Below are 22,675 nucleotides of genomic sequence, written 5' to 3' on the forward strand. Positions count from 1 at the left end.
GGGAGAGAAAGAGAAAGAGAGAGAGAGACCGACCCAATATAAGAGCATAAGAACTGATAATCTGCACCACCAATTATAACCTGTATCAATCCTCTCTTTGCTATATAGCTCTAGCTTTAGATAAATTAATACCTTGAATTTAGTAACTATATCTTACAGAGTAGAAAGCCATTGGTCTTTTTAGGGCTTAAAATCTCATATCTCTATTTTAATTTATTATTTTTGTTTGATGACTTGGCTTTCAGCTATATTTGCATCTCGGAATGGTGGGTAGACTATATATCACTAACATCTCTCTTCTCTCCCTTAAACTTCTCACCGTGTGGAAACACTTTTTCTATATTTGGTTATTCTTCCCATTTGCCAGGATCACTTTCAACCCCTTTTTGGTGACGAAAGTTAGTTTGGCAGTTCAACTGTCTCTGGCATACTTGGAATTCATAATAAGTAAGTCTGTTATTTCAGCCAACAAATCTTGTATTTCACTTTTTGAGATTCTTAACTGAACCTGGTCATTTTTATACATTTTATTGATTTGATTTAGAATATCTTTTGGATTTTTATTTTTCTTTCACATAAGTCAAAGTATCCAATCTTTTAATTTTGTCTTTTCTCAAATTTGTGACAATGTTTTTTTTTTAACTTACTGTTATGAGAAGATAGTTTGGTCGTCCTACTTTTCTAGGACAAATGGGCAGACTTAATACCAAAGCAGCTGATATTTGTTATATTTTGCCACAGCAGAAAATCAGAATGTTTACTTTAAAAGATTAATAAATTAACATTCACTCTCAAAATTGGTTGTGTGGGTATTCTAAATTTTGTTCATCCCATACTATCACCTTGACTACTACTACCTTTTTGTTCTAGTTTCCATGTCAGCTAGAATTACTTATTTCCTTTAAGGCATTCAGCTCTCTGGCTGAGATGAATATTTTTCCAGATAAATTCCAAATTATTTTTCAAGAAATAAGAATTATGTTTATTGGGTTAACTGTATGGAAACACCAGAACTTTAAAAAGTCATTTGGTCGTCAACCCTTAGTGCAAGCAAAACTACTACAGTAGACTGCCCCCCCCACCCCCGCCCCATCCCCACTTTATTATAGGTCCATTCACCTTACCAGATTCCATCCTATTAAAATATAAGTCACTTTACAATTTAACATTCAGGGCCTCCCTGGTGGTGCAACATTCAGGGCCTCCCTGGTGGTGCAGGCGGTTGAGATGCAACCTATGAAGCTATCCGCAGCCGTTGCAGCACGAGTTTGATCCCCAGCCAGCCAGGGAGCTGCCCACAAGGCGCAGCAGACCTCTCCTGTCTCATCCGGTGCTCCCTTCAACAGTGTATTTCAGTCAGTCTGCCTGTTCTGTTCCCCACGCTGTCTCTGGTGAATCCTCTCAACCCCCACACCTGTGACCTGTACCCCAGCTCTTATATGCATAAATAAATGAATCTTTTTAAAAAAACAATTTAATATTCATATTACCATTGCCACCAATTAGGCCATGTGGGTGGGATATTTGAATAATTTAGTATGTGAACTAATTGTGTTTATCAGTGTGATGATTTGTCACACATGGTCAATAAAAATCATCACAGTAATAAACAAATGTTTTGGTTTTTAATCTATGTATCCTTTCATACAAGTGGTTATTAAATTGTGTAAATATTGTGCTGAATTGTAAATTGGTATAAAGCACATTAAAAAAAATTTCAGTTAAAATAAGTATTAAAAAATAAGTATTGAAAGCACAATTGGAACAAGAATTTGGTTTTTCCTACCCTCTCCATTAGCAAACTAAGTGATTTTGAGATTACTTTTCCAAATTAAGTTACTTGTTTGTTTTTTAAGATTTATTTTTATTTATTTATGCATACAAGAACTGGGGTGTATGCCAGAGGTGTGGGGAGGTGAGAGGACCCACCAGAGACAGAGTGGGGAGCAGAACAGGAATATCCACTGAAATACACTGCTGAAGGGAGCAGCAGGCGAAATAAGAGAGGTCATTTCTGCATGCAGTAACTGCATGCAGTGATACCCTGCATGCAGTGACTGGCAATAGCTTGATAGTGCTTAGACCTTCCCTGTGCCACTAGGGAGGCCTAAGTTACTTGTTTTTTTTTTTTTTTTAATTATGGAAGAAGTACTTTTTTTTTTTTTTTTTTAAGATTTATTTATTTATTTATACAAGCACTGGGTACAGTCAGAAGCGTGGGAGGGTGAGAGAATTCACCAGAGCCAGAGTAGGGAGCAGAACAGGCAGATGGACGAAGTACACTGCTGAGGGGAGCAGCGGGCAGCAGGAGAGGTCTGCGCGCCATGTGGGACCCTCCTCTGGTGGCGGTGGCCGGGGAGCAGCCGGGGATCGAACCGGCGCTGCAGAGGCTGCGGGCAGCTTCATAACGCAGCGCTCAACCGCTGCGCCACCGGGGAGGCCCAAATTACTTGTTTTTAATGTCATCTTTTTTAATGTCAATAGAATGAAATTCTCAGTATTTTTGTTGTTTTATTATCTAAATCACAATGAATTTATTTGTTATAAAATTTTCTAAGTATGCCATCTTAGAACGAATTATGCAATGTCAGTGTATTATTGGGTTCACATTATGACATTTTCTTTTTTAATTGAGTCTGTGGAACCGATTAATATGGTAAATCAGGGTTCTGTAGTAGTTTGCTGATCCTTTCAGGTAAATACACATTCCAGCAAACATTGAAATGATCCTTTATTCTGTTGTTTTCCCACTAATTTTTTGTGCCATTTTCTCTTCTTGTTTCAAGATACCAAAACAAATAATATATTCATTGGACTTGAAAAAGGCAAGCAAGTTAAAGCAAAAGAAAAGTATAAAATAATTAAATGTTGGTGTATAAAGCAAAATTCTCTTATATTTAATAATTGCCTTGATTATCACATGGATTTGTCTTACAGTATTTTAAGTATGATTTTAGGAAGTGGTACTTATATGGAAAGTAGGATGATTTAGACTACTAAGTATCTGGTGCTATTTACTTTTAATATTTTCATTTTGAAATATTTACAAAGTAGAATATACTATTGATATTTGAGTCCTCTCGAAGATAGTATGTCCTACATATACTAGTTAGGCTTATATAATTTGCTGAATTCCTAAAAGTAATTTCATGAACAAAATTATTTTCTACAATTTGTTTTTCTGATTTATAATGGAACGGTATGGCTGGCATAGAATGGTGGTGAGTAATTCAGTTGTAATAGCTGTGAGTAAATGTAGCTAGACTATAGCAGCTCTGTTAAAGGGACATCCCACTTTAATTTTTTTCCCAACTGTAATTGTGAAACATCACACTGTCTAAAACTAAAATCAGTGTTCTGATCTGGTTTTTTTCTCCTCCACATTTAAGTAAGAGAAAATGGATTGTTCTTATTTTTGCTTGTGATACTTAAAATTATAACAACCAGTGCTCACTTCAGCAACACATGTACTGAAATTGGAAAATTATAGCAACCACAAAATGCAGTTTTAAGACTTTTTCATTTAGATTATATTCATGAAAAAATAAAGGCCAAATGAACTTTAAAATTCCAAAACTATCTACTGAGCCTTTTGAACAACAGCAATGGGTTGATAAGCTTTTAGTTTTTCTGCCTCTATCTTAGATTTAAACTACAAATTAAAAGAAGCCAGTGATTATAACATAAATCTCAGTATTCTCTCAGTTCTCATAAAAGTTGATTTTCCACTCTAAAAATTGCCCAGTCTCACTATCATTTTCAAATTTTGTGTTGCTAGGAAGTGGGAAGTCATAGAATCCAGAGGCAAACATCGTTAGTATTTTGATATATTCTTTCCGACCAGTTTTTTACATGTTCATTGTACTTTAGGTACAGTTTTTCATCTTGCTTTTTTTCCTTTGACACTCTTTGTTACAAATTTTGTTGACATATTTAGTGACTATGCAATAGTTTGTGTTGGATTACCTTCATTTACTTAACTTTTTAAAATTTATTTTAAAAAATAATTTCTGAACAAATGCATACACTCCTTTAAAGGGTACTCAGATTACACTATGACTCAGCTTTTTTAGAATTGACAATCTCAGGAAAACACCATTTTCCTACATTTAGAAAAAATGTATTATCTTACCTTGTATGGATATGCGCATTTGAACCACTGCAAAACTGCATTTGAAAGTCATCCTAAATATTTCCAGGTTTACAATTGAGTTAAGTAGGATTTTTGGACTGTTTTGCAATTTATAAGGCAAATATATAAGGCAAAACTCATAGGAAAAAATACAAAGTTTTTGTGGTAAAAAAATGATGTCATTAAATCCCTTATATATGTCTCAAAGTAAGTGATTAGCGTCCTGTATTATTTGGCACATACACAGAGAATAAACTTAACTGTTTATAATAATGGTATGTTTTTAGGATTTTAAACAGTCTTGAGTATATTTTATTATTCATGCATTCTTTTATAATAAATATTTTAGGTCAACTGGCTATTCTGAGGTGATAGTTGTCGTTGGAGGCTGTGAACGAGTTGGAGGGTTTAATCTTCCATACACTGAGTGCTATGATCCTGTGACAGGAGAATGGAAGTCTTTGGCTAAGCTTCCAGAATTTACCAAATCAGAATATGCAGTCTGTGCTCTAAGGAATGACATTCTTGTTTCAGGTAAATAAAGAATTATCATAGTAGCTTCTTTAAATTGAACACAGCTTAGCTGTTTTAAGTGGTAAATTTAAATGTCTTAAAAGAAAACAGTGAAAGTAGAGGTGCCCCCCCCTTTTTTTAAATCAAGGTAATATTAGTTGGCAGTGGTCTGTAGGTCCCAAGACTGTATTTTCCCACTATGTTACCAAATGTACATTCACGATCCCTGACAAACCAGTTGGCCTTCTACCCATTATTACCTCCCTTCTTCCCCTGTGGTAACCAACATTCTGTTTTCAGAGTCTAAAATTTTGTTTTGTTTTCTTTATAGTCCACAATGAGTGAAATCATATACAGTTTTTTTGTTTGTTTTTTAATGGTAAATAGTTTTATTTTTTATTTTTTTCTTATGTGCCAATCTAAAACATACACAGTTTTTGTCTTTCCCCTCCTGACTTTTTTCTGAATGTGCCTATTAGGCAGATTAGTTTATACAACAAATAAAATGGACAGTGACTTTTTTGCTCTTAAAAACAGGCAGAAGATGGTGCAGAACAATTTACAAAAAAAATCTACTAGAAAGTGCCTTTAATCATATCATATTTCAAATGCTCTCAAATGCAAAGAAAATATGGTATAAATTTTAGAACTTTCACCTATTTATTTTAAAAAGATTTTAAAAAGTCTATTTTAAGGAACACAGTTAAGTGTGCAACATCAAAAGTACTCAAAGAATTAAGCACCTCTAATCTGCCCATATTTTCTGAAAATTTCCCCAAAGTTTATTAGATAGGTTTTTCTTGAAAATTCTTTAATTTTTTATATAATATGTGATATCAAAAATCAAACATACTAAAATGACAATCATACCAAATGTAACATACAAATATAACCAAATATGTTCTAAAGTCAGTTAATTGTTTAATTTTACCAATCTTACAAAATTATTACCACACATCAAACAATATATAACAATACATACTTTATTTTGTACAAATGGTATGCTTCTAGAAAGATGACTTTTTAAAATCTTTTTAGAAGATTTTCTGTTGTTTAGGTGCTTCTGATACCCACTCCTAAATCAGCAACCTACACATTTATAAAATTCATGTCCTGCATCTTATTATTTTGAGGCATATAATCATTATTTTTCTGGATAACAATTGTCCAGGTTTAAGTATGATCTATAGAGCTATTTCTAGTAAGTTTTCAGAGGGTCCTTGTTTTATTTATTGAACTGAATTCTCAAGTTCTTATATACTGGGTAAATAAATTCCATGTTTTCATTATTCTATACCTTGGTGGCATATATCCCTTGATGGCATATATCCCTTGATGAGATACATACACATATATATATATAATTGTATGTACTTTATTTTGCATTTAAAGGTGGACGAATCAATGGCCGTGATGTCTGGATTTATAATTCACAATTAAATATTTGGATCAGAGTTGCTTCTCTAAATAAAGGCAGGTGGCGTCACAAAATGGCTGTCCTTCTTGGTAAAGTAAGAGAAACCACTTTTTATTACTATTGGTACATTTCCAAAATAAATACCACATTAAATCCTTCATTTTACTCTCCCTGTGGGTATTTTGAATTCAAATTGTGTATTCCTTCTACATCTAACCTCAATAGATAAGCTGAAAATATAAACAATTTGACACTGTACTCTTCAATGGATATTTTGTTCTCCCACTTTGGAATTTGTGGCAATGTAGCACATTTCTCTTCTCATGCTCCGCTAGGTTTTAAATGCCTAAGAACATTAGGAAATAAGGTTGTTACACCAAGTACAAAAGCAGGCCAATGTCTAATCCAAGCAATCTTTTACCTTTTGCTGACTTTGGCAGCCAGACAGAGATATGTTTATCTAAGTAATGCTATTTTATCTGTTTTATTTGTACAAGTAAAGACAAAATAAATTTTAAAAAAATTAAGATAAACTCACCAGTATGTTTTAAAGAAAACTTACTAATGACTGCAGCTAATAAACATTATAAAATATATATGTAAAATTTGGATTTGAACCCTTCATTGCCATTAGGAATTTTAGAATCTAAAATTTAGAGCAAGAACTATCTAAATTTAGAATAAGAACTATCTCATCTTTTTAAATGTTAAATCTATTATAATACTGCATTACACAGAAACAAATAAAACTATAGCAGCTTTACCAAAGGCTAACTTGGTCTAATAGTTTTTCTTGCCTCCATCTCTTATCACTTCCTCTAAAGCCACCTCATTAATGAACAATTTAAGTAAGAGTTGGATGCATTGCTTGCACATGTATTTTTGACTGGTTCCCTAGTACCCCTCTCTAAAAATATTGCTGTCTTTTAGGTCCTCTAATGGAGATATTTTAGAACCACCAATGAGAAAACAAATCTGCTAATTGAAACAAAGATGGCACTAGGAACCTTCCCAGCCCCCTATTAGTTGTCTTCCCCTTTCCCCATCTCCCCACAAAGGCTTCTTGAAATCTCTATGCTGTAGAATACTAAAGCTTCCCAAAGAACAGTAGAAAGCTGCTATTATTATACCCGAGGATATTCATCTAGTATGCTGCTGTAAACAAGGCCAATGAAGTAAGGAGGACCTTGTGACATATGCAGTGGACATAAAATATTAATAGAATATTTCCCAATAGTTTGTTAGTCCCTGGTTTGTTATATATAGTTTTTGTTCTTTTTGGTTATGTATAGTCTTTTCAATGGTTTGTTATATAGTTTTTGTAGCTATGGCAAAACATTACTGGAAAGGGACAGCAACATTAAGAGACAGGAAGAGATAAGGCCTAATTCAAAATATATAATTATTGTGGACATAGAAAAGCAAATGAAAATGCTATCTCTAATACCATGTATGAGTTAGTGGACACAAATTTATTTGACAAATATTAGTATACTTGATTTGAAAGTATCCAAAAGGGAGATTTTTGTCTAGTTTATGCAAATACTCAATTGACATGGAAGTCACTATCCTAAAAATGATAACAGACTGAATTCGAACTTAGACTATTATTTAAATTTATACTCTGTTAAAAATATCTAGGATAGTTTGGAAAATAGAACTTTAGAACAAAGAGGAATCTTAGAGAATATTTAATGTAGATTTTTCAGCTTATTAAGAAATTAAATCCAAAGATATCAAGTTACTTGCCCAAGCTTATAAAGAAAAATTGATAAGGTGCTTAGAAAGATAATATAATCTGTGCTTTAGAGAACACAAGAGGGAAGACTAGGAGATTAATTGTGAAGTATGAAGTGATAAGGACCCTGAGGTAGGATACTGGCAGTAGGAAACAAAAGGAAGGGACAGATATGAGAGATACTGTTAAAGGAGACACATGAGAATTAATAATTAAGATGTGGAGGGAAGGATTAATCCATTAAAGGAATTGTAAATGTTGAACTGGAGAATTTCTTTACGTTCAAGATTACTTATATAGCTCATGATGCTTAATGGATTACTCTGCACATAAGTCATGTAATAAGTAGCTTGTTACTTCACCTGTCATGTAAAGATGTTAATTTGCCTCACATTTGTGAAAAGAAAATGTACGTGAAAACCCTTTGAAATATATAGTTCATTATGTGTCGGTATTTTGCTAGGTATTTGTAGGGAATAAAATGAGTAAGAAGGTAAGCCCTGACTCCAAAGATCTCACAGTCTGGTAATCTTTACCTAATATTTAAGTTCATGGCTTTATTACTTTGTAATAATCAAATATTTTCATCATCCACGAGTGTGAACATTTAACTTAAATCATGTACAGATCTTCCTTGACTTATGATGAGATTCTATCCCAATAAATCCTTTAGAAGTTAAAAATATCATGAATTCAAACTCCATTAGTACACCTAACCTATCAAACATCAACATCATAGCTTAAGTCTATCTTAAATATGCTCAAAACATTTCTGTTATTATCCTACAATTGAGCAGAATCATCTAACGTCAAGCCTATTTTATAATAAAGTGTCAAGTATCTCAAGTACTTTATTGAATACTGCAATGAAAGTGAAAAATGAAATGGTAGTTTGCCCTCATGACTAACTAGGAGCTTTGGCATCCTCCAGCTGCCCAGCGTCAGAGTATTGTACTGCATATGATTGGCTGGGAAAAGATCAGAATCAAATGTATATCAAAGTGATGCATGTCACTTTGGCACCATCATAAAATCAAAAAACTGTTAGACCATCATAAGTCAGGGACCATCTATAATTCTCAATTTGAGATGTGTCATCATTGAAGAGATGGAAGTTGGTTCTTAGGGGGGTGGAAAAAATTGTACTGTTTCATGTAAAAAGCACATATATATGCATATATTATCTAAACAGATATACAATATCTGTTGTATATATGGCATTACATTTTCTTTGGAGGGGGCTATTATGAAAAAAATGTAGAGAAAGACTCCTTTGTGGTGGTAAGGGCATGATTAAAAAATATTTTCAGAAACTGAGCTAAATCTATTGCAGTTGTAGTTATCAAGAGCTTTTCAAAGGGGAGAGATCCCTTAATTTTTTAGCTCATGTTCAAAAATCCAGACTTTTGATAAAATTAAGATTTTTTTCCCCCATATATTTTATGTATAGGTGTATGTTGTCGGAGGCTATGATGGGCAAAACAGACTTAGCAGCGTAGAATGTTATGACTCCTTTTCAAATCGATGGACTGAAGTTGCTCCCCTTAAGGAAGCAGTGAGTTCTCCTGCTGTGACTAGCTGTGTAGGCAAATTGTTTGTGATTGGTGGAGGACCTGATGATAATACTTGTTCTGATAAGGTAAGCCATGTTCTGTTTTAGAAATTACCACTGATTTATATAGGTACAGAAATACAGAAAGCTTATCATTTAAGGAGCTAAGTTCCTTAATGTTGGGGACTTTTTAAAAATGGTCTGGTACTTTGTATGTCGAGGAAACAGTGAATTTCAAGTTACTAAAGTTCCTAATATATCTGACAATTTGCTATAAAAAACATGATTCAATCTTTTTTGAAACCATTAATAGACTAGTCTCAAAATGTTGAGATCTGGTACTAAATTTTTATCCTTTTATGTTGTAGTCTACAGAGTCAAAAAATTACCCACACAAATCATGGTGGGAATTAAATTTGCAAAGGATAGAACACAGTAACTGATTTTACTGCTTCCAACGAGGTCATTTTCTGCATACTTTAAAAGTATTTTTTAGAACAAAGAAGAGGAAAGAAAATCTCTGTAATGTAAATAGAGCGCTGTTCCTACTTGATGTAGTTCATTGAACTCCTGGGACAAAAGGACATGTGCCATTTTCAGGAAATACCATGTTTATTCTGGAAACAAGTGTCTAATACTTAATTAGTTAAGCTGAATTTTACCCAAATAGTTACCTGAATTTTGTTAATAAATTATTTTTCTAAACTAAATTTTAACATGTTGTCAAATGTAAGATATTTAGAATTCATTTATTCAACATGTGTGGTATTTCAAAGTTTGCTAAATTAAAATTTACATGTGTTCCTTTGAAAAAAGAACTTCCTAAAAATGTAAAAAGAAGTTATATTCAGATTGAGGCATAGTTCTATATGACACAGCTTTAACTGTTAATTTTAATGGAAATAAGTAAAGCAAACCTGGTCATCCTTTTTCCTGGAAGCTATCTGTATTTGGTACTCTATTCTGTTTGATAGAAATAAATTTGTCTGTCTTTTGAGGATTTAGTAATCAAAATATTTCACTATCAAACTAACCTCCCTTAATTCTGTGAATTAATGGGATTTGGTTTTTAATGATGATACTATATATCAGCAGAGTTTAAGTAAATTTGCGTTTTTATTAGAAATTTTAATTAAATATTTCTATATATTATTAGGTTCAATCTTACGATCCAGAAACCAATTCTTGGCTACTTCGTGCAGCTATCCCAATTGCCAAGAGATGTATTACAGCTGTATCCTTAAACAACCTGATATATGTTGCTGGTGGACTGACCAAGGCAATATACTGTTATGACCCAGTTGAAGATTACTGGATGCATGTACAGAATACATTCAGTCGACAGGTAATAACAAAAAATCAGTCCAAAAGAAATTTATCTAGGAGGGGCTAAGAACATGACTATTATGAATATATTGCAATTTCACTATTAAAATATTTCATATATGCTAGAATTATTTCATAATTTTTAAAAACTCCACATAAAGTATATGGTATACCTATTTTGAACTCTTTCCAAAGAATTGTTTTCTTGAAATACCTTACTTTTACCATCCCATGGTGAAGTAGCTGTTACATGTGGACTGTTGTTTTTTTTTTTTGTTGATCTTTTCCAGGATCTTGCAGTCCTTTCCCCTTTTCTTGCCTATTTCAAGAGAAAAAAAGTTGCGTTGGTTTTTGTTATAACAGAAATAACTGTGTTCAGGTATCCTTCATTCACACTTTACACCTGACACTCCGCCCCTCCTAGATTTCTTGACCTCCTTTAAAAGGTCTCCCTGCAGGCTTTTGATTTATAACCTGACTTTCCTCTCTACCATCATTGAATGTTTGGTGGTTCTCATGCTGGAAATCTGACTCTACCTATCGCACTCTGGAGATGCTGTACTCCCCTGGGCGTTATTACTAATTATCTCCTTGATGTCATTCATATTCTCTTATTTTCTCCACCCAGCATTTGAACATGGATATTTCTTGGGTGTCTTTCCCCTACTCTCTTCCCTGCTTAAAAGCTTGTTGACTGATATCATCTACTACTCCGTAGTGATGACTTCAAGTGTTCATATCCATTGAAGCCTCTAGAGTCCTGTGCTCCAGAATCAAATTTCCAACTATCTATGAATGGAATTTGACATTTTCCATGGATGTTCCATGACTTCAAACTTAGAATTTACCTCTTTCCAAACCTACATTTGCTGTTTCTAAACAACCTAATCAATGAAAAAACTCTGTTTCTCCCTTACACTCAACATTTCTGACACCACATATGTGGGTACCTTAGAATTCAATTTGATTCTAACACTATCTATTAAATAGTTATTCAAGTTAAGAATTGTGGTAACATATACACAATGGAATATTCAGCAATCAAAAAGGATAAACTCATGAAATTTGCAGCAACATGGATGGAGCTAGAAGGGATCATGCTCAGTGAAATAAGCCAGAAAGAAAAAGAAAAATACCGGATAGTCTCGCTCATAGCAGGAATTTAGAAAACCTAAATAAAGGACCAGGAAAAAGACTAATTATAATAAAGTAAAAATCAAAATCAACAAGCAACTATAAACCAGAGACACACCTGGGGGGGGTGGGGGAAGGAGGGAATAGGATCAAAACAAGGGGGGTGGGAATTGTATGGGGACTATAACAAAGAAGAAAATGCATACATTGTGCAAAAATGAAAAATGAAGTAAAAAATATAAAAAATTAAAAAAAGTGAAAAAAATGCTAAAAAAAAGAATTATTCAAGTTAAGAATTCAGTTTCACTATAAACCAGAGACACACTGGGGTGGGGGGAAGGGGAGAGGAAAGACTAGGGTCAAAATAAGGGGGGGTGCAATTGTATGGGGAATATAACCAAAACGATAATGCATACATTGTGCAAAAATGAAAAATGATGTAAGAATTATATAAAATATTAATTAAAAAAAAAAGAATTCAGTTTCACAGGACTGCTGCTGCTTCCAACGCCAGTTACATGTCCCAGGTTGTATCCCCAATACTTCTAACCAACAGGCTGTAAATCAGCCTCCCACAACCCTTCCTTGGGTTAGATAATTTGCTAGAGCAGTTCACAGAAGTCAGGGAAACTGCATATGTTTCCATTTATAATACATAAAGCATACAGCCGATGAACAGCCAGATGAAAAGGTACATAGGATGAGGTCCAGAAGGCTCACAAGCACAGGAGCTTCACTACAGAAGATTTCCACATCCCATACTTCTGTGAATTTTATGGTGGTTTGCATTTAATTTATAGATCATCTATGTCCTTGCCTTGACCAGTGCTGTCCTCATAGTCTCCAATGCCTTTTCTCCCTTTCCTTGTAATTCTCTTCTCTTTCAAGGACTAATTCATATTTGTAACAAACTGAGGTTATCCTGTTCAGAATTGATTTCTTTTTTCCTTATCTTTCACTATATTTACATATCTATTTATACCTTGTAGGTATAAATGTTTATTTCTGTACTAGAATGCAATCTTCTTGAAGACAGGGTTTTTTCTCTAATTCATCTCTTATGTAACTTACATTTTTTGATGTTCTGTACATTTTTATTGAGCAATTAAAAAATTAGAAACTGAAGTAAAAGGTTCTAATTTTAAAGTATTCTTATGCAAGATATAAAATGTAAAGGTAATGAATAGAGCTGAATATAATGCCATTTTTCTAAAATTGTTGACATTGAGATATAGTGTCCAATTCATTTTAGAATAACATTGCTTCAGCTGATGAAAGGGGAATGATAGGACCTTCAGCTTCATAGTACAGAGGATATACTGTTCATAGCACATTTAAGTAAACTGAACCACATTTCTCTAGCTCACTGGCCTCTTCTGGAAAGGACAGACTCCAACCCTGTATTGGTGAGAATATGCCCTACCACATAAGATGCACATTATAGTCCAGTGTAGCAAGCATTTACACTTCTAAATGTTTTAGTCTAAGCTAGTCTTTATTATAGTGACTATTTAAATAATTCAAAAAATTTTAATTTAATGAATTAATCTTCATTAGAACTTGTCTCTACTTTATGAAATGGTAACAGCTTAGGAAAGTAATTGCCAACATCTAGTATAATGCAGGGCATACAATGAATATGTTTTTAACTAAATGATGAAGTAAAGCTAAGAAGAAAACAACAAGTTGCACATGACACATTTATTTTTTTTTTTTTATTAGATAATAAATTTTATTGTTATATTCCCCATACAATTGCAGCGCCCCCATTCTGACCCCAATCCCTCCCCTCCCGCCCCTGCCCCCCTAAAAGTGTCTCTGGTTCATAGTTTTTTGTTGATTTTGATTTTCACTTTCTTATAGTTATTCATTTTCCTGGTCCCTTATTTAAGTTTTCTAGATTCCTGCTATGAGTGAGACCATCCAGTATTTTCTTTTTCTTTTTGGCTTATTTCGCTGAGCATGATCCCTTCCAGCGCCATCCATGTTGCTGCAAATTGCATGTGTTTATCTTTTTTGAATGCTGAGTAATATTCCATGGTATATATGTACCACATCTTCTTGATCCAGTCATCTATTTTTGGGCATTTGGGTTGTTTCCAAAGCTTAGCTATTGTAAACAGTGCTGCTATAAACATAGGGGTGCAGGTGTTCTTTGGAATTGATGTTTCTGTGTCCTTTGGGAAAATACCTAGGAGTGGAATTGCTGGATCATATGGAAGCTCTATGTTTAGTAGGTCCAGAAATCTCCACACAGCTTTCCACAGTGGTTGGACCAGTTTGCACTCCCACCAACAGTGCAGAAGAGTTCCTTTTTCTCCACACCCTCGCCAACATTTGTTGTTGCTAGTTTTTTTAATATGTGCCATTCTCACTGGTGTAAGATGGTATCTCATGGTAGTTTTGATTTGCATTTCCCTGATGACAAGTGATGTTGAACATTTTTTCATATGCCTGTTGGCCATTTGCGTTTCCTCTTCAGAGAAGTTTCTTTTTAGCTCTTCTGCCCATTTTTTGACTGGATTATTTTCTTTGTTGTTGTTGAGTCTCATCAGCTCTTTGCAGATTTTTGTGATCAGTCCTTTATCATTAGTGTTGGGTGCAAAAATGTTCTCCCAGTTGGTGGGGTTTCTCTTTGTTTTTTTATTGTCTCTTTTGCTGTGCAGAAGCTCTTTAATTTGATGTAGTCCCAGCTGTTTATCTTCGCCTTCACTATCACTGCTTTGGGTGATGTGTCTGTAAAGATGTCTTTGATGTGCAAATCACGTAGTGTTTCGCCTATATTTCCTTCTATATATTTTATGGTTTCAGGTCTTATGTCTAATTCTTTAATCCATTTTGAGTTGATTTTTGTGTATGGTGTGAGGTAGTGGTCAAGCTTCATTCTTTTGCATGTAGCGACCCAGTTTTCCCAGCACCATTTATTGAACAAACTTTCTTTGCTCCAATGCATAGTGTTTGCTCCTTTGTCAAAGATTAGTTGACCATAAATCTGTGGGTTTATTTCTGGATTTTCTATTCGATTCCATTGGTCTGTATGTCTGTTCTTGTTCCAATACCATGCAGTTTTGATGATTATGGCTTTGTAGTATAGTTTGAAGTCTGGGAGTCTGATGCCTCCATTCCCTTCTTTTTTTTCAGGAGAGCTTTGGCTATTCGGGGTTTTTTGTGATTCCATATGAATTTCATCAATAATTGTTCTATTTCTTTGAAGAATGACATTGAAATTTTGATTGGAATACCATTGAATCTGTATATTGCTTTTGGAAGGATGGCCATTTTAATAATGTTTATTCTTCCAATCCATGAGCAGGGGATGTCTCTCCATTTCTTTGTGTCTTCTTCTATTTCTTTTAACAGTGTTTTATAGTTTTCTTTGTATAGGTCCTTTACCTCTTTTGTTAGATTTATTCCCAAATATTTGATTTTTTTTGTTTCAATAACGAAAGGGATGGTTTTTTTGATTTCTTCTTCTTCAGATTTATTGTTTGTGTATAGGAAGGCTACTGACTTTTGCGTGTTGATTTTGTATCCTGCCACTTTACTGAACTGATTGATGAGTTGAATTAGCTTTTCTGTGGAGTTTTTGGGGTTCTCTATGTATAATATCATATCGTCTGCAAATAGTGATAGTTTGACTTCTTCTTTTCCAATTTGGATTCCTTGGATGTCTTTCTCTTGTCTTATTGCCCTGGCTAGGACTTCCAGTATTATATTGAAAAGCAATGGTGAGAGTGGACATCCTTGTCTTGTTCCAGATCTTAATGGAATTGCTTTCAGCTTTTCACCATTGAGAATGATACTGGCTGTTGGCTTGTCATAGATGGCCTTTATGATGTTGAGGTATGTTCCTTGTATCCCCAGAATTTCAAGGGCTTTTATCATGAATGGGTGTTGCACTTTGTCGAAAGCTTTCTCAGCATCTATTGATATTATCATATGGTTTTTATATTTCTTTTGTTGATGTGTTGGATAACGTTGATTGATTTTCGGATGTTAAACCATCCTTGTGCCCCTGGAATGAATCCAACTTGGTCGTGGTGAATTATCTTATGGATACATTGTTGGATTCTGATAGCTAAAATTTTATTGAGGATTTTTGCATCAGTGTTCATTAGGGAGATTGGCCTGTAGTTTTCTTTTTTTGTGTTGTCCTTGTTCGGTTTTGGTATTAGTGTAATGTTGGCTTCATAAAACGTGTTTGGTATTGTCCCTTCCTTCTCAATTTTTTGGAAGAGTTTGTGAAGGATAGGCACTAATTCGTCTCTGAATGTTTGGTAGAATTCATTTGTAAATCCATCAGGTCCTGGGCTTTTGTTTTTGGGGAGGTTTTTGATTACCATTTCAATTTCGCTAATTGTAATTGGTCTGTTTAGGTGTTCTATTTCTTCTTTATCTAGCTTTGGGTGATTGTAGAGTTGTAGGAATTTGTCCATCTCCTCTAGATTGTTAAACTTGTTTCCATATAACTGTTCATAGTAGTTACTGATTATTCTTTTGATTTCTGCTGTGTCCGTTGTGATTTCTCCTCTTTCATTGATGATCCTGTTTATTTGTGCTTTCTCCCTTTTTTCCTTTGTGAGCCTGGCTAGGGGTTTGTCTATTTTATTGATTTTTTCAAAGAACCAGCTCTTGGTTTCATTGATCTTTTGGATTGTTTTTTTAGTTTCAATTTCATTTATTTCTGCTTTGGTTTTTATTATTTCTTTTCTTCTACTGGTTTTGGGGTTTTTTGTTGTTCTTTTTCTAGATCTTTGAGCTTCGAGATGAGGTTGTTTCTTTGCGTTCTTTCTTGTTTCTTGATGTGAGCTTCTATTGCTATATATTTTCCTCTTATTACTGCTTTTGCTGCATCCCATACATTTAGGATATTAGTGTCCTCCTTGTCGTTCAATTCAAAAAATTTTTTAATTTCTTCTTTGATCTCCTCATTAGTCCAATGGTCTTCCAGTAGTGTGGTTTTTAATCTCCATGAGGTAGGAAAGTTCCTTGCCTTCTTTTTATGGTTTATTTCTAGTTTGATGCCTTCATGGTCAGAAAAGATGGTTGATATGATTTCAATCTTGGTGTATCTGTTGATGTTTGTCTTGTGCCCCAGTATGTGATCGATCCTGGAGAATGATCCGTGTGCGCTTGAGAAAAATGTGTACTCCGTTTTTTGGGGTTTAGTGTTCTATAGATGTCTGTTAAGCCCAATTGCTCTAGGTCCTTATTTAGAGCTTTGGTTTCTTTACTTATTTTTTGTCTTGTTGATCTATCCATTGTTGATAGTGGTGTGTTGAAGTCTCCCACTACGTATGTGTTTTCTCTGATGTCTGTTTTCAGAGAGGACAACAGTTGTCTGATATATTTTGGTGCTCCTTCGTTGGGTGAGTATATGTTAATGAGTGTTATTTCTTCTTGAAGTATTGTCCCCTTGATCATAATGTAGTGACCATTGGGGTCTCTTTTTATCTTTTTGAGTTTGAAATCTGTTTTATCTGATATAAGTATAGCTGTTCCTGCTTTCTTTTTTGGTCCATTTGCTTGTAGGATTGTTTTCCATCCTTTAACTTTGAGCCTATTTTTATCTTTTGTAGCTAAATGTGTTTCCTGGAGACAGCAAAAGGTTGGGTTTTGTTTCTTAATCCAGGCTGCCACTCTGTGTCTTTTTATTGAAGAGTTTAGTCCATTTACATTTAGAGTTAATATCGATATGTTAACATCTGTATTTGCCATTGTGTTTGTCTTTCCTTTGATTTTATTTATTTATTCTTTTAATAACTTTTTTTTTTTTTGGCCTTCTTTCATTGTTATTCGTCCCTCTGAGGTTCTGGCTTTAGGACTCCTTGTAGTATTTTTTGGAGTGGGGGTTTAGTTGCAATGAAATTCCGGAGTTTCTGTTTGTCTGGGAAGGTCCATATTCTTTCTTCAAAGAGGAAGGAGAGCTTTGCGGGATAGAGTATTCTTGGTTGGCATCTGTTTTCTTGGAGTCTGTTGACTATGTCCCTCCACTCTCTCCTTGCCCGTAGTGTTTCTTCGGAGAAGTCTGATGTCAGCCTGATTGGTTTTCCTTTGAATGTTATCTGTTTCTTCCCTCTTGCCAGCTTCATTATTTTTTCCTTGTCCTGGATTCTTGGGAGCTTTACTATTATGTGTCTTGCTGTATTTTTCCTTTCGTCGTGGAAGTTTGGTGTTCTTCTTGCTTCTTGTATATCAATTTTCAGCTCCTTCTTCACATTTGGGAAGTTCTCTTCAATTATCTCTTTGAATATTTTCTCTGTTCCTACATCTCTCTCCTCTCCTTCTGGTATTCCTATAACTCTTATATTTCCTTTCCTCATGGAGTCAGATAGTTCCCGAAGTCTTTCTTCGTTCTTTTTCCTTCGTACTTCTCTTTCCTTTTCTGTTTTGGTTCTTTTTATTTCTGTGTCTTCAAGATTACTTATTCGTTCTTCCATTTCATCTATTCTGCTTTCATTGCTTTTCCCAGAATTCTTTAGTTCTTCCATTAATTCTTTGATCTCCTGCATTTCTTTTACTTCCCTCTTTAGGGACTCAATTTCTTTCTTCTGACCATTGTTTTCCCTCTCTAGGGACTCAATTGCATTCTTCTGATCGTTGATTATTTTTCCCTTATCATTGTTTTCCTTTATGACTTCTGTCAGTTTTTTAATCACGGCAATTTTAAATTCTCTTTCTGGAAGGCTCAGAAATTCTTCCAAGTTATTGTCTTTGCAATCTGGGGGCTGGCTTTCTTTTTGTGGTGTGCTTTTTCTCTGGAGAGTTGCTAGGTTGCGTGTGGTTCTTCTCCTCCCTACTGTCTGTTTTCTAATTTGCCGTATGCGTTGGGACACTGTGTTGTTGGGACTGGCCGGCATCTTGGGTGGGCTTCTCTGTTCCCCTCTGGTTCTTCCAGGAGTCATCTGTCAGTTTCAAGCAGCCTTTAATGGAGAAAGGTCCCTGTTCTAAAATGCCGATGTGGGGACACACTCCCCTGTGCGACTGGTCTGCCCCGGCGGTGGGTTCCTGCTCCCCTCTGGGCTTGGACTGCAGGCCAGAGGGGGTCTGGCGTGGGCGAACTTCCCCCGCTCACCTCTGGCTCCTGAGGAAGCCTTCTGCAGGTAGTCTTTACTGAAGAAATGTCCCTGTTCTAAAATGGTGATGTGGGACACACTCCCTGCGCGTCTGGTCTCAGGCACACTCTTCTGCGCGCCTGGTCTGCCCCGGCTGTGGGTGCTTGCTCTCCCTGTGGGCTCAGACTACTTGTTCGGAAGGAGCCAGGTGTGGGCTCACTCCCCAGCTGGCCACTAGCTCCTTCAGTAGCCTGTGCTGGGGTCAAGTCGCTAGGTGGCGCCAGAGATCTCTCCTAGAGCCCTTGGGGAGCTGATTTTCCACCCCGTGGGACAGGGAGCAGAGCGGGGATGGTAGGGTACACCTCAACGGCTTTGGGGTGCTGTGTCTGCCTTGTGCCCCACCGTCGTGGGGAACCCACGCCCCGAAATTTCGTGCCCCGGGTCTCAGTTCCAAAGCCCTCAGTTCCAGGACTCAGGCTGTAGCCCAGATCAGTGGCGCGGGAATGGCGCCTTTTGAATCCCGCTCCCCTGTCTGGGCGCCTTGTTCCTGCTCACTCTGGGAGGGCCTCCGCCGTCTCCCCGCAAGCCTAGGTCGCAGGCGCGGGGACCTGGGCAGCTGCGATCCGGTCTGGATCCGCGCCACTTTCCGCGCAAGCTTACCGGGCGGCCGGGGCTGTGTGCTGGTGCTGTTCTCCTCCTGGGGGGCGGGGCTCTCTTTAATGGCGCCTGGAGCTCACCTCCGCGGCGGATCCTGCAGGGTTCGCCTCAGCTCCCGTTCACTGGGTGTGGTGGCTGCAATAGTTCCTTTCCACTCACAGTCCCGCTTGCTGTGTCCGTTTTTCTTGTTGGCCGTTTTGGTTTGTTGTTTCCTCCCCTCTGCCGGTCGGAGAGTGCCGCCTCTGTGGGCGGGGGAGGGGAGCAGGGTTCTGCGCTTCCCTCCCTTCTAGTCCTCTTTTATGGCCACTTTCTTCTTCGGGCAGTTTGCTGGAGTCGTCCGTTTATCTTCCGTGTCCCAGTTCTCACTGGGACCTGCCGCTTTTCCTCCCTATTAACTTTTTTTAATGGGAGATCTTACTCGCAGCGTCTCCTCGCCGCCAACATGACACATTTAATGCAGTCAATGAGTAACTGACTTTTAAAATTTCAGAGAAAAATATTTATAGCATATCAAATCTATTATAACAAAGACAAATAATTTATATTCAAATCTATATTAAATGTTTTAAAGCAAAAGTACTGAAATTTTTAGAATTACCTTACTCCCTTGCTCTGTACTTATATAGTATCTCTGAGTGTATCTATGTATGCATTATTAATGACAGTTTTTGAACTGTCTGCACTTGCCCTTTTAATGCTGATCAATGATAAATCAAATATTTAGTTATTTGAATCCAAAGCTGTCTTTTAAATGCTTAGAATATTGATAATTCTGTGGTTTTTTAAAAAGTCAATGATGAAGCATTTTTATTACTTCGGCACCAGACAAGGTATTTAAAATGTCATTAAAGTTAAGAATAATAAATGTAAAGAAACTTGATTCTTTTTATTTATTGGTGGCATTTTAATATGTAAACCTAAAGCATTATAAAAGTAAGAGTTAAGGGAAGTGGTATTTTTTGTGATATTTCAGTGCTTCATTTCAGTCTTGAAAAAAAACATTAAAGCTTCATGTATTGATCAATTATTTTTCTTACTAGTGCCATCACTCTTGAGAGTCATAGAGTACAGTAAACTATATCTAGCAAAGTCACTTCCTAATGAATAAATAACCATTTTCAAGATTGCTTACTTCATTTAATTCTGAGCATTATTACCAGCATCAGTGTGACTGACTTTAAGGTTTAACAGTGTGAGCTAGCTTGTGCCTAAAAGCTAAGGGTACTTTTTTTGTATTCAGAACTTTTGGAATTTATTTTAAAAAATTGATTGTGCTTTAGATGAAAAATGTTATTGTTTGGCCCATAATTGGTACTATTCATGGGTGATATTACGGAGAAGTTTGTCAGAGCCAGGTCATTCTGGATATATACAGACTCTTAATATATACAGGCATCTTAAGTGCTCACTAATTGTTGTAAACCTCTGAAGATACCAAATTCCATTACATCAATTCATCAAGATTTAATTTCTTCTAAAAAAGCAAAAATTATATATAGCAAATCTAATCAAGTAAAAATGCTTATTGTACTTATTGGTAAACCCATCTCATTATTGGCTATAAGGATCCAGGATAATAATATGCAGTAAGTTTCTGAATTAAAGTAAACTATAAATAAAAGAATATTTGACCTGCAGAATAACTAACCAGATGCATATAATAGTGAGACAATTTTAGTATCCTTTTTTTCTTTAAAGAATCACTTTATCCTTGCAAGAATATTTGTCTTGTATAGTATTATATTATATTATTGACAGAGAAGAATCCCACCATGTGGAAAAGTAACTGTAAAATGTTATTTATGGTGTTTCTATGACCCAGCCAAAGTCCCTAATAACAGTGCTTTGTTAATTTGATTATAGTTCTTCCATTCATTCCATATGGGTATTTCAATAAAATGAATATGGGTAATTCCATATAATGAATCATGTCCTGCTTTGTGGTCATGTAATAGCCATTCTCTATAATAAAGGACCTTCCTTAATGGGAGAAGCAAGTCAAGCTCTCAAAAATGTTTTTGTGTAACAATCATTATTAAAACCTTTCTCTCAGTCCACCAAAGGGGAGCTTATTTCCTGTCTCTTTTTTTTTTGACTGTATTATAGTATGTCTCATTTTACTTTTCAGTTTGCTACCAAATCCCTTACCTTCAACAGTTAATTATTTTTTTTTATCTATTTGGTTAAACAGGAAAACTGTGGTATGTCTGTGTGTAATGGTAAAATATACATCCTGGGTGGAAGACGGGAAAATGGAGATGCAACAGACACTATTCTCTGTTATGATCCCTCGACGAGTATCATCACGGGGGTAGCTGCAATGCCCAGGCCAGTGTCCTATCATGGCTGTGTGACTATTCATAGATATAATGAGAAATTCTTTAAGCTCTAAAACCAGGATACCTCACCCAAGAAGCCGCACCAATCCAAGATGGAGAGGTTTTTGAAACTCCAGAGTGGGAACTTGACTTATCTCCTTTGTGCTATAGGCACAAAAAAATAAAATAAAATAAAAATAATAATTGTGGTGCCTTTCTCCCCAAAATATCAATCTTTTAAATGGTAATAAAGCCTTTATTGTATTTGAAAAAATAGTTTGTTCATTGAAGGTGATAGTGGTTGTTGCTTGGGCTTTGAGAGTGTACCTTTGTAAGTATTTGTTAAAAAAAAACCTATGTGGCATCGGAAGTAATGTCTCCCTGCATACCTTTTAGGAATATGTGAATGGTCTCTTTATATATGTATGTGTATCTCTGCAAGACTGTATATTCCTTATTTTCTCATATGTATATAGAAAATTACATGATTTAAGGCTTCATTTAGGTTGAATCTTAAAAAGCTTAGTATGCATCCTAAAATGAAAAATCAGTTTAAAAAATATTTCTCATTAAAAATATGTACAAACTGATTAATTTTATTGAAGGTTATTTCTATAATTGATAAAATTATAATGACAACAATTTGAGTATCATAAAACACTGGATTTTTATGACTTCTTTGAATTGCTGTCTTACATTAAACATTTTTTGGGGAGGAGATTGGGTAGGAGCTATAAATAGCAAGTGCCCTTGAAATGAGGATTAAAATTTTAGATTAGTTCTTAAGAAATAACTATCTAACACCATTGAAGGAAAAATAACCTGTTGTGGCT

At 35.4% G+C, this 22,675-nt stretch overlaps 1 protein-coding gene across 1 annotated transcript in view; it reads left to right on the forward strand.

Annotated features, from left to right (window-relative positions):
- Positions 1-22,116, forward strand: part of KLHL24 (kelch like family member 24) — a 39,796-nt gene extending 17,680 nt beyond the window's left edge. The window contains exons 4-8 of the mRNA XM_037525180.2: positions 4,482-4,666; positions 6,038-6,156; positions 9,251-9,439; positions 10,509-10,697; positions 21,716-22,116. Coding sequence (XP_037381077.1) covers positions 4,482-4,666; positions 6,038-6,156; positions 9,251-9,439; positions 10,509-10,697; positions 21,716-21,916 — 883 coding nt within the window. The 3' untranslated portion in view covers positions 21,917-22,116. The remainder of the gene's footprint in view (positions 1-4,481; positions 4,667-6,037; positions 6,157-9,250; positions 9,440-10,508; positions 10,698-21,715) is intronic.
- Positions 22,117-22,675: the final 559 nt, after the last annotated feature.

Source organism: Talpa occidentalis, unplaced genomic scaffold, assembly GCF_014898055.3.
Source record: "Talpa occidentalis isolate TD23 unplaced genomic scaffold, MPIMG_talOcc4v2.1 talOcc4.4, whole genome shotgun sequence".
In the NCBI taxonomy this organism is placed as follows: domain Eukaryota; kingdom Metazoa; phylum Chordata; class Mammalia; order Eulipotyphla; family Talpidae; genus Talpa; species Talpa occidentalis.